At 45.9% G+C, this 12,500-nt stretch overlaps 1 protein-coding gene across 10 annotated transcripts in view; it reads left to right on the top strand.

Moving 5' to 3' along the window:
• LOC106612875 (slit homolog 1 protein) overlaps positions 1-12,500 on the top strand; it is a 156,417-nt gene that overhangs the window by 133,594 nt on the left and 10,323 nt on the right. For all 10 annotated transcript variants that reach the window (XR_001330387.2, XM_014214505.2, XM_014214514.2 and 7 more), the window contains 8 exons: positions 283-351; positions 438-509; positions 642-713; positions 6,369-6,440; positions 10,865-11,028; positions 11,230-11,354; positions 11,672-11,909; positions 12,494-12,500. The exon at positions 12,494-12,500 is cut by the window's right edge and continues 87 nt beyond it. Coding sequence is in view for 9 of the 10 variants with exons in the window: in XM_014214505.2 (XP_014069980.1) it covers positions 283-351; positions 438-509; positions 642-713; positions 6,369-6,440; positions 10,865-11,028; positions 11,230-11,354; positions 11,672-11,909; positions 12,494-12,500 (819 nt within the window). In the remaining variant the exon portion in view is untranslated. The remainder of the gene's footprint in view (positions 1-282; positions 352-437; positions 510-641; positions 714-6,368; positions 6,441-10,864; positions 11,029-11,229; positions 11,355-11,671; positions 11,910-12,493) is intronic.

Raw genomic sequence — 12,500 nt, 5'->3', positions numbered from 1 at the left:
GGCAGGGTGGAGGAGATAAGTAGAGAGGGGTGTGGGTGGAGGCAGGGTGGAGGAGATAGGTAGAGAGGGGTGTGGGTGGAGGCAGGGTGGAAGAGATAGGTAGAGAGGGGTGTGGGTGCAGGCAGGGTGGAGGAGTGGTGGGACATTGCTACTATCTGACAGGGAGTTGTTATGGTTAGTGGTCTGGCCTTTCTCTCTCTGTGGCTTTAGAAAGGCCTGAGCTCTGAATGCTGCCATTTCACACAAGTATTAAATGCTGAATGTCTGTCTGTCTCTGCACAGGTATCTAGATGGGAACCAGTTCAGCGTGGTGCCAAAGGAACTGTCTACCTTCAAATACCTCCAGTTAGTGTGAGTGTGTCTTCCTGACCAGCCGTTAAATGTACCTGGTGTTATTTGTCAGTGTGTAATTTAACGGTGTGTTCTGTCTCTTCCAGAGATCTGAGTAACAACAAGATCAACTCTCTAACCAACTCTTCATTCTCCAACATGAGCCAGCTCACCACACTGTAAGCACTGATCAGTCCACCTGTCCGCTATGAGAGCACTGAACACACAATCACAACTCTGGTTTTCCAGGATGTGTTTTAAACATGAGGGATTGATGACACGGTATAATCACTGTTTCTTACTCATTCCAGGATCCTGAGTTACAACTCTCTGCGCTGCATCCCCAGTCTGGCCTTTGGTGGACTACGCTCCCTTCGACTACTGTGAGCACCTTCTCCTATCCCATCTCTGTGTGCATGCCTGTGGGGGGGGGTTTGTTTTTTTGTGCGTGTGTTCATGTACTCTATGTAAAATTGTGTGTGTGTGTGTGTGTGTGTGTGTGTGTGTGTGTGTGTGTGTGTGTGTGTGTGTGTGTGTGTGTGTGTGTGTGTGTGTGTGTGTGTGTGTGTGTGTGTGTGTGTGTGTGTGTGTGTGTGTGTGTGTGTGTGTGTTGGTGAGGCTGTGTGGTTGTAGAGGACAGAGCAGATGTTGAGAATTGTAGAGCTGTTCTGGACACTCTATAAACAGCTAGGGCATCTCAGAAGACACACACCACCCAGTCCAGTCTAGCTCAGCTCAGCCCAGCCCAGTCCAGCCCTAACACCTCTTATCCTACAAATATCCATATTCAAGTCTTGTCCTGTACTTTCTACACGGTAGTGAAAGACGGTTGAGGAGGTTTTGGTGATCAGGCTGCAAAAAAAACTTGTTTGTAAAATAAAAAGCACGAATGTATCATCCGTTTCCCCTGTCAACATGCTATAATACTAATATATGATGTTTCATGGATCAACATTTTGCCTAAGTGACTGTACATGGAATGGACTGAGGGATGATGCAAGTCTGCTCTGCTGCCAACGATACAGTCACTCCTTTACTCCAACTGTAATTGAAACACAGCAACGTTATGGGAGAGAGAGACAAAGGAGAGACCTAGACAAAATGTGTCTGGCTCGATGGATAGAGGGAGAGAAGTGAGGGGGGGAGATGTGGGGTGAGGGAGAGAAAGGGAGAGATGGGAAACAGTGAAGCCTAGGCCAAGTTGTCACTGTTCCTCTATCAATTTGGGGAAACTAAAAAGCCATCTGCTGTGTACAACGGCTCAATGGAGAGAGAGAGAGAGAGAGAGAGAGAGTGTCAGCCAGAGACAGATGGAGAGGTTAGTATTATGGGCTGTATGCAATGGAGTGTGTGAGCTTGAATCTTATTTACAACACAAGACTTAGCCTTGTTAGCCCTTTTAGCTAAAGCCTTTAGCTCAGGGAGCTAACACAAGTCTTCAAGCCTCAAGTCAAGGTTACATATCAGGGAGCTAACACAAGTCTTCAAGCCTCAAGTCAAGGTTACATATCAGGGAGCTAACACAAGTCTTCAAGCCTCAAGTCAAGGTTACTTATCAGGGAGCTAACACAAGTCTTCAAGCCTCAAGTCAAGGTTACATATCAGGGAGCTAACGCAAGTCTTCAAGCCTCAAGTCAAGGTTACTTATCAGGGAGCTAACGCAAGTCTTCAAGCCTCAAGTCAAGGTTACTTATCAGGGAGCTAACGCAAGTCTTCAAGCCTCAAGTCAAGGTTACTTATCAGGGAGCTAACGCAAGTCTTCAAGCCTCAAGTCAAGGTTACTTATCAGGGAGCTAACGCAAGTCTTCAAGCCTCAAGTCAAGGTTACTTATCAGGGAGCTAACGCAAGTCTTCAAGCCTCAAGTCAAGGTTACATATCAGGGAGCTAACGCAAGTCTTCAAGCCTCAAGTCAAGGTTACATATCAGGGAGCTAACGCAAGTCTTCAAGCCTCAAGTCAAGGTTACTTATCAGGGAGCTAACGCAAGTCTTCAAGCCTCAAGTCAAGGTTACTTATCAGGGAGCTAACGCAAGTCTTCAAGCCTCAAGTCAAGGTTACTTATCAGGGAGCTAACGCAAGTCTTCAAGCCTCAAGTCAAGGTTACTTATCAGGGAGCTAACGCAAGTCTTCAAGCCTCAAGTCAAGGTTACTTATCAGGGAGCTAACGCAAGTCTTCAAGCCTCAAGTCAAGGTTACTTATCAGGGAGCTAACGCAAGTCTTCAAGCCTCAAGTCAAGGTTACTTATCAGGGAGCTAACGCAAGTCTTCAAGCCTCAAGTCAAGGTTACTTATCATGCAAATGCAGTTCAGCAGCAGACTTGTCAGACATCCAAGTGTTTTACCAGGCAGTCTTTCACTGCTCACAACAAAGAACTACACAAAGCTGCTTTTTACTGCAGAATAAGAGTCAGCCTCCATGATCATTAGGAAACACAAAGCCTTGGTCCTGTTTTTACCAGCAGAATCACAGTGCAGCTGAATGATCATTAGTTCATACTGTATTTCAGCTCCCAGCCGCTGTCTTTGATCTTAATGAAGCTATATGACCGTGACTGCTGGTACATTTCACTCACGCGCCATATAAGTCTGCTTCATTTGTAACTTATACCCTATGTTAGTATGCAGACGCCCCCTCACACACACATGAACACACACACACACTCCTCCTCTCTGTCTAGGACCACCCTATTGTCTCAGTTGAACAGGAGTCAGAAATGAAACAGAAAACTTTGATGTCTTTACTGCTGGTCTGATCAATCAAATCCCTCCTATAAAATGTCAATTGGTACCTGGCTCTTTCTTTTCTGAAAGGGAGGAGGGATAGAGAGGCTGAGACAGAAAGTGTCTCAGGCGAGACGTTTAATAGTTTTAACTGTAAGACTCTAAAAGGGGTTCAGAGTTCAAAGTTGGCAGGTTTTAGTGTCCCCTTCACAGAAAGCACACTGAGGTGCCAAAAGTTTCATTATAACACACACACACACACACACACACACACACACACACACACACACACACACACACACACACACACACACACACACACACACACACACACACACACACACACACACACACACACACACACACACACCCTTCGGCTTTACAGACTAGTAAAGACATTTAGGAATCATTAGTGCACACAGCTTCAAACAGGCTAAGGGTCTGGGTCTGGCATGGATGTGGTTTGGTGTGTGCGTGTGTGTGCGTGTGTGTGTGTGTGTGTGTGTGTGTGTGTGTATATATGCGTGTGTGTGCGTGTGTCTGTGCCTGTGTATGATGTTTATTGTGGTTTTGGATAAGGATTAATAAGCTGCTAATTGGCCTGCTGGGTATTAGGTGTGTGTGTGTGTGTGTGTGTGTGTGTGTGTGTGTGTGTGTGTGTGTGTGTGTGTGTGTGTGTGTGTGTGTGTGTGTGTGTGTGTGTGTGTGTGCGTGTGCGTGCGTGCGTGTGTGTGTGCGTGCGTGTTGGGTATTAGGTGTGTGTGTGTGTGTGTGTGTGTGTGTGTGTGTGTGTGTGTGTGTGTGTGTGTGTGTGTGTGTGTGTGTGTGTGTGTGTGTGTGTGTGTGTGTGCCTGCGTGCTGGGTATTAGGTGTGTGTGTGTGTGTGTGTGTGTGTGTGTGTGTGTGTGTGTGTGTGTGTGTGTGTGTGCGTGCGTGCGTGCGTGCGTGCGTGTTGGGTATTAGGTGTAAAGGGAGTGTGTCAAGACAGTGCCAGGGTGTGGCCAAGAAGTGTGGGGTGAGAAAGAGAAATTGAGAGAAAAAGAAAGAGATTTCAGAACTGAGGTAAAGGAAGCGACATGAAAAAGGGAGGCCAGGAGAGCAGTGTGCCGGTGTGTTAGTAAAGATCATGTTTCTGTAACAGAGACTCCCTGGCTCCGCTCCTCCCTCTCATCTCTCTCTCTCTCTCTGAGACAGTGCTACTGGCCAACTGCCCACTGCAAATCTTTCTCCTGCCCATACCCTCACCGTAAGGGGTATAAGTGTTCAGTCAGCTGGGGCTATAGCGTATGAGGGTTAGAGTGGATACATTAAAGGAGTGCACAGAGCTAGCTAGGGGTTAGTACAGTACATGTTCTATCTTAATTTGACCATGTTTCTCACAACAGGAAAATAATCCTATAGAAACAGGAAATGTGAATTATTACGTGGATTATAATTAATGGACACTTTTGTAGGGGTTGGTATATTTTTGGGATAAATCAAGTCTGCCACTTTAAAGTGGAAATTACAAACATTAGAAGTCTTTTAAAAACTTGAATACCAAACAATTTGCATTTTATGCTGTGCAGGCAAATTAGCTTCAACAAGAGTGATCAAATTAAGATAGCGCATCTGTACTGAACAGGAAGGTATAGTAATACTATAGTTTGGTCAGTAGCCAAGGGTATTAGAACTAGGTATCTGGTCTTCAGCCAAAGAGACTGAGACTGTTGCTAATGTCCTGACAAAATAGTACAGCCATATTATTTTACTGCCATTAAAGCCTTGTGTTTACTGCCATTAAGCCTTGTGTGTGTGTGTGTGTGTGTGTGTGTGTGTGTGTGTGTGTGTGTGTGTGTGTGTGTGTGTGTGTGTGTGTGTGTGTGTGTGTGTGTGTGTGTGTGTGTGTGTGCGCATGTGTGCGCGCATGTGCTTTGTTTTAATCTATGCATAGTCACTTTACAAATTACCTCGACTAAATTACCTCGCACATACCCCCGGTATATAGCCTCATTATTGTTATGTCATTTTCTTGAGTCACTTTTTGATTTGATTCCATTTTTTTACTTCAGTTTATTTAGTAAATATTTTCTTAACTCTATTTCTTGAACTGCGTTGTTGGTTAAGGGCTTATAGGTTTGCATTTCACTGTAAGGTCTACACCTGTTGTATTCGGCGTATGTGACAAATAAAATGTGATATCTATCGGTTAGCCCAGTGGCTCATCACCAAAACCCCTCATTGAAAGATGAGGAAAGAAGCAGCCCTGGCACTGGGACACTGACAGACCCCTTCCCCCCCCACCCCCACCCCCACTCCAGACAGCAAATCAAAATCAAATCAAAGTTTATTGGGCGAGTACACAGATTTGCAGATGTTATCGCAGGTGCAGCGAAATGCTATTACCTAGCAATAACAATAAATACAAATACATACATAATCCAGAAAAAAATCTAAAATAGAAGTTATATAGGATGAGCCATGACTAAAATACATTACATATACTGAGTGTACAAAACATTATGAACACCTGCTCTTTCCATGACATAGACTGACCAGGTGAATCCAGATGAAATCTATGATCCCTTATTTATGTCACTTGTTAATTCCACTTCAACTCAATATTAGGAAGCTATTCTTAATTTTTTGTGCACTCAGTGTACATAGAAACTGGGTAAAACAGTATGTAAACATTATTAAAGTGACCAGTGTTCAATGACTATGTACATAGGGCAGCAGTCTCTCAGGTGCAGGGTGAGTACCGGGTGGTAGCCGGCTACAACAGTCACTAAGAACTGTTCAGAAGTTCTAACTCCCCCTTCGCTCACTCACAGACCCCCCTCATCTACCCTCACTGCCCCCCTTTAACTGTCAGAACCCTAGCACCCTGTCTGGTAATCACAGCCTAGGCACTCTGCTCAGTACTCAGTTCAGTAACCCAACACCAGCCACTCTGGATTCCACTGCAGCCCTATGTCTGTCTCTGCCAGCCAGCCCTGAGCCCCACATAACAGACACAGAGCCAACCTTTCCCCTGCCCAGACCTGCTGCAGAGAAACAGACAGTAAAGCTGCAGTCATTAGAGAGAGAAGTGTAGCTAACTGATTCACACGGGAGCTCTCTCCATGCACTCCTCTTTCCCTGTAGACCTCAGGGCCTCTGCAACTGTAACTCTAACATAACGACCCTGCATTGTCTGACTACAGAAACTTCTGAACAAATCTCGACGCAGTCGACTTTATCAAATTGTGATGTGACATTTAGGCTGTTTGAACAGAACGGTGTGAGCAGATCTAGTTGAATCCTAATCCCCTCCCACTCTGTCTGTCGTCTCTAAGGTCTCTCCATGGCAACGAGATCTCCGAGCTTCCTGACGGCATCTTCAGTGACGTGGCCTCTCTGTCTCACCTGTGAGTACACACACGCACACACATGAACGCACAGGAGCATGCCCAATACACTCAAACAGACACACATGCATACACCTTTCACACACACAAAGAAGTACACACACACATTCATCAAACACACTCTTCTAAAGCAACACCAGCATCAATAAAACATATCACATATAAACAGAAGCCTCTTGTTTGTTACCATCTGCTTGCCCCTACTGTACCACCCACTTTCTGAAGACTAGCCACACACACACACACACACACACACACACACACACACACACACACACACACACACACACACACACACACAGAGGTGGTCTGGGCTGGTAGTGTGTCTGTCAGGAGGATGGTGGCTAACAGTAGTCCGTCACTAGAGCTGTTTGGTGGGCTTCATATCCGCTGAACTCCCCTGGTCAGCCACAGAGCTGCGGTGATGCTACACACCCCTCCACTGTGACGTCACCAAAACAAACACACACACACACACACACACCTTGTAGGTTTCATAACATTCTTCGCAGTCTGTGGGCTTTGAAGGGATGTTTGGGTGTGTGTGTGTGTGTGTGTGTGTGTGTGTGTGTGTGTGTGTGTGTGTGTGTGTGTGTGTGTGTGTGTGTGTGTGTGTGTGTGTGTGTGTGTGTGTGTGTGTGTGTGGTAGCATTCGTGTCCATCAGCATGTTTGTGTGTGTTTGTACTTAACTTTTGGAGGTTGAAGCAGATCTTTACTCCCAGTGGGGTCCAGGTTGTCTGTCATGTCAAAGCCATCAGCTGTAAATCAATAGGTCTATCCATGTCAGGAGCACAGAGGGCAAGGGAGGAGAGAGGGGTGGAGAAGAAGAGAGAGGGATGGAGAAGGAGAGAGAGGGATGGAGAAGGAGAGAGAGGATGGAGAAGGAGAGTGAGGGATGGAGAAGGAGAGTGAGGGGTGGAGAAGGAGAGAGAGGGATGGAGAAGGAGAGAGAGGGATGGAGAGGGGAGAGAGGGATGGAGAAGGAGAGAGAGGGATGGAGAAGGAGAGAGAGGGGTGGAGAAGGAGAGAGAGGGAGAGAGAGGGATGGAGACGGAGAGAGAGGGATGGAGAAGGAGAGAGAGGGGTGGAGAAGGAGAGAGGGGTGGAGAAGGAGAGAGAGGGATGGAGAAGGAGAGAGAGGGGTGGAGAAGGAGAGAGGGATGGAGAAGGAGAGAGAGGGATGGAGAAGGAGAGAGAGGGATGGAGAAGGAGAGAGAGGGGTGGAGAAGGAGAGAGAGGGGTGGAGAAGGAGAGAGAGGGGTGGAGAAGGAGAGAGAGGGATGGAGAAGGAGAGAGGGATGGAGAAGGAGAGAGAGAGATGGAGAAGGGGAGAGAGGGATGGAGAAGGAGAGAGAGGGATGGAGAAGGAGAGAGAGGGGTGGAGAAGGAGAGAGAGGGAGAGAGAGGGATGGAGAAGGAGAGAGAGGGATGGAGAAGGAGAGAGTGGGGTGGAGAAGGAGAGAGAGGGATGGAGAAGGAGAGAGGGATGGAGAAGGAGAGAGACAGATGGAGAAGGAGAGAGAGGGATGGAGAAGGGGAGAGAGGGATGGAGAAGGAGAGAGAGGGATGGAGAAGGAGAGAGAGGGGTGGAGAAGGAGAGAGAGGGAGAGAGAGGGATGGAGAAGGAGAGAGAGGGATGGAGAAGGAGAGAGAGGGGTGGAGAAGGAGAGAGGGGTGGAGAAGGAGAGAGAGGGATGGAGAAGGAGAGAGAGGGGTGGAGAAGGAGAGAGGGATGGAGAAGGAGAGAGAGGGATGTAGAAGGAGAGAGAGGGATGGAGAAGGAGAGAGAGGGGTGGAGAAGGAGAGAGAGGGGTGGAGAAGGAGAGAGAGGGGTGGAGAAGGAGAGAGAGGGATGGAGAAGGAGAGAGACAGATGGAGAAGGAGAGAGAGGGATGGAGAAGGAGAGAGAGGGGTGGAGAAGGAGAGAGAGGGATGGAGAAGGAGAGAGAGGGGTGGAGATGGAGAGAGAGGGATTGAGAAGGAGAGAGAGGGATGGAGAAGGAGAGAGAGGGATGGAGAAGGAGAGAGAGGGATGGAGAAGGAGAGAGAGGGATGGAGAAGGAGAGAGGGATGGAGAAGGAGAGAGGGATGGAGAAGGAGAGAGATGGATGGAGAAGAAAAGAGAGGGATGGAGAAGGAGAGAGGGATGGAGAAGGAGAGAGAGAGATGGAGAAGGAGAGAGAGGGATGGAGAAGGAAAGAGAGGGATGGGAGAAGAGGAAATAAGACGACAGAAGAGAGTGCTGTGAAGAGAAGGAGAGAGAATGGGAGGGGTATACATGGGAGGATAAGAAGAAGAAATGGTAGAGAGAGGAGGGATATTGCAGGGAGGTAAAGAGAGAAAGATCTAGAGAAGCTTGTGGGGGTTCCTTGTCTTTGTCTATCATTGATCCACAGTCAAGTGCCTTTCATGTTAGCAGATGTCAGATATCAGCTATTGGACTGGCTTGAAACACGAGCCTGTGGTTCTGGGTAATGGAGCAGCATCGATCAGGCAGTGTGTGTGACTGTGCGTCACTGTGCCTGCATGCATGTTTTTCTACAGCATTGATTCAGAAGTAGCCATGACTAAGTTCCCTTTTAGCAACTCAATTTCTCCTCATTTGTCTACACTTTGTATCAACAATTCAACATTTGTTCTCCTTTCTCTACTTTCAAATGCCCCCCCCCCAAGTATGTCAAATAACTTATCCAACAGCAATGTAATCAGAGATAGCGTTCTGCAAACTTTTCAAGCAGCAGAGGCATAGCTTGTTGGTCCTTTCTAGAAGAGAGAGACTTAGGGGAATTTTCTGACCAGCCCAATTGACAGCCTGAATAGCCAACATCTGACCTTAACCTTAACTAACCCTAACTCTAACATCTATAACTGACCTTTACCTTACTCTAACCGTAACTAACCCTAACTCTAACATCTATAACTGACCTTTACCTTACTCTAACCGTAACTAACCCTAACTCTAACATCTATAACTGACCTTTACCTTACTCTAACCGTAACTAACCCTAACTCTAACATCTATAACTGACCTTTACCTTACTCTAACCGTAACTAACCCTAACTCTAACATCTATAACTGACCTTTACCTTACTCTAACCGTAACTAACCCTAACTCTAACATCTATAACTGACCTTTACCTTACTCTAACCGTAACTAACCCTAACTTTAACATCTATAACTGACCTTTACCTTACTCTAACCGTAACTAACCCTAACTTTAACATCTATAACTGACCTTTACCTTACTCTAACCGTAACTAACCCTAACTCTAACATCTATAACTGACCTTTACCTTACTCTAACCGTAACTAACCCTAACTTTAACATCTATAACTGACCTTTACCTTACTCTAACCGTAACTAACCCTAACTTTAACATCTATAACTGACCTTTACCTTACTCTAACCGTAACTAACCCTAACTCTAACATCTATAACTGACCTTTACCTTACTCTAACCGTAACTAACCCTAACTTTAACATCTATAACTGACCTTTACCTTACTCTAACTGTAACTAACCCTAACTTTAACATCTATAACTGACCTTTACCTTACTCTAACCGTAACTAACCCTAACTTTAACATCTATAACTGACCTTTACCTTACTCTAACCGTAACTAACCCTAACTTTAACATCTATAACTGACCTTTACCTTACTCTAACCGTAACTAACCCTAACTCTAACATCTATAACTGACCTTTACCTTACTCTAACCGTAACTAACCCTAACTTTAACATCTATAACTGACCTTTACCTTACTCTAACCGTAACTAACCCTAACTTTAACATCTATAACTGACCTTTACCTTACTCTAACCGTAACTAACCCTAACTTTAACATCTATAACTGACCTTTACCTTACTCTAACCGTAACTAACCCTAACTTTAACATCTATAACTGACCTTTACCTTACTCTAACCGTAACCAAACCCCTAACTTTAACATCTATAACTGACCTTTACCTTACTCTAACCGTAACTAACCCTAACTTTAACATCTATAACTGACCTTTACCTTACTCTAACCGTAACTAACCCTAACTCTAACATCTATAACTGACCTTTACCTTACTCTAACTGTAACCAAACCCCTAACTTTAACCCTAAACCTAAGCATACCCTTAACCTAATTTTAACCAATTTGAAAATGAAGTATCGTTTCTCTTTCTAGAAGTACTGTGCCTTAACAGTTGAGAATGTAGCTCTCTGTGTTATCTGAAGGACGGGAGAGACACCTGCTGGTCAGATAGTGCCACTACATCTAGTGAACCTCAGCCTTCATGAGACTCTGAGACTCATCCTTATTTCTGCCATGTTTAATTGATTGATTAATTCCTCAAGGTGATTGATACCAACCCTCTGACGGACCCATACCTGTCCCTGACCCTTAACCTCTACCCCCCTCTCCCTCAGGGCAATTGGTGCCAACCCTCTGTACTGTGACTGCCGTCTACGCTGGCTGTCTGATTGGGTGAAGACGGGATACAAGGAGCCTGGCATCGCTCGCTGTGCCGGACCGACGGGCATGGAGGGCAAGCTGCTGCTCACCACCCCTGCCAAGAGGTTTGAGTGCCACGGTGAGATGGATTCATTCATTTTCTTTAATAAGGAACCAGAGGTACGGTTAGCTGTTCTCTCAAAGACCTAGCATCTTTTCACTTTTCATCAGTCCATGTCTCATGCTAATTCCTGTGTAGATCCAGCTGTACTGTATACTTCAAAACTAAATGAACTGGAAAGGTAAGCATCATGTAAAGTAATACAATGTGTGTGTGTAGGTGAGGTGGACAGTGGCGTCCTGGCCAAGTGTAACCCGTGCCTGTCCAGTCCGTGTGTCAACCAGGGGATCTGTCACAGTGATCTGGTGGAGATTTACAGGTGCAGCTGTCCTCCTGGATTCAAGGTGAGATGTCACATTAACCCTTTACCTACCGGCTGGGCAGGCTTCTGTTCCAGCCCTGCTCTAACACTTACTTATCGGCTTTGTGGCTGTTGATGTTTGTGACAAGACCTCTCCACTTCTAAAGCCTGTTTTCAGGATGTGCAGGATTTTATTCCAGCCCGGATTTAACACACCTGACTCAATTCATGAAAAATCATTAACTTGAAATTCAATGAGAGACATTCACTTGATGCATGTAATCAGTTTGTTCACAGATACTGTAGCTCTCTGGGAGCAGAGTTGGTTGGTGACCATCGCTCTTTTCTGTTTGTCTGCAGGGTAGGAACTGTGAGACTGCTCTGAACGTCTGTGTCAGTAACCCCTGTGCCAATGGGGGCACCTGCCAACTAAACGAGGAGGAGGAGGAGGCATACAGCTGTGCCTGTCCCCTTGGTTTTGAAGGTCCTACCTGCCAGACCAACATGGATGACTGTGAAGACAACGACTGTGAAAACGGAGCTAACTGTGTAGATGGTGTCAACAACTATACCTGCCTCTGTCCTCCTTACTACACCGGTAACACATTTACATATTCCACTAGACCAGCCTATCACATTTGTGTGGGCCTATTATGGTTGACTTTTACATCCTTTGCTTTACTTTGGTATGTAAATGTAATGTATCTCTCTCTCTCCAGGGGAGATGTGTGAGGAGATGGAGGATGTGTGTAATGTAAAGTATCTCTCTCTCTCCAGGGGAGATGTGTGAGGAGATGGAGGATGTGTGTAATGTAATGTATCTCTCTCTCCAGGGGAGATGTGTGAGGAGATGGAGGATGTGTGTAATGTAATGTATCTCTCTCTCTCCAGGGGAGATGTGTGAGGAGATGGAGGATGTGTGTAATGTAATGTATCTCTCTCTCTCCAGGGGGAGATGTGTGAGGAGATGGAGGATGTGTGTAATGTAATGTATCTCTCTCTCTCCAGGGGAGATGTGTGAGGAGATGGAGGATGTGTGTAATGTAATGTATCTCTCTCTCTCCAGGGGAGATGTGTGAGGAGATGGAGGATGTGTGTAATGTAATGTATCTCTCTCTCTCCAGGGGAGATGTGTGAGGAGATGGAGGATGTGTGTAATGTAATGTATCTCTCTCTCTCCAGGGGAGAT

This window comes from Salmo salar, chromosome ssa01, assembly GCF_905237065.1.
Source record: "Salmo salar chromosome ssa01, Ssal_v3.1, whole genome shotgun sequence".
NCBI classification, from domain to species: domain Eukaryota; kingdom Metazoa; phylum Chordata; class Actinopteri; order Salmoniformes; family Salmonidae; genus Salmo; species Salmo salar.
Note: the sequence above shows the minus strand (reverse complement) of the source record. Positions and strands in the feature narration are given on the sequence as shown.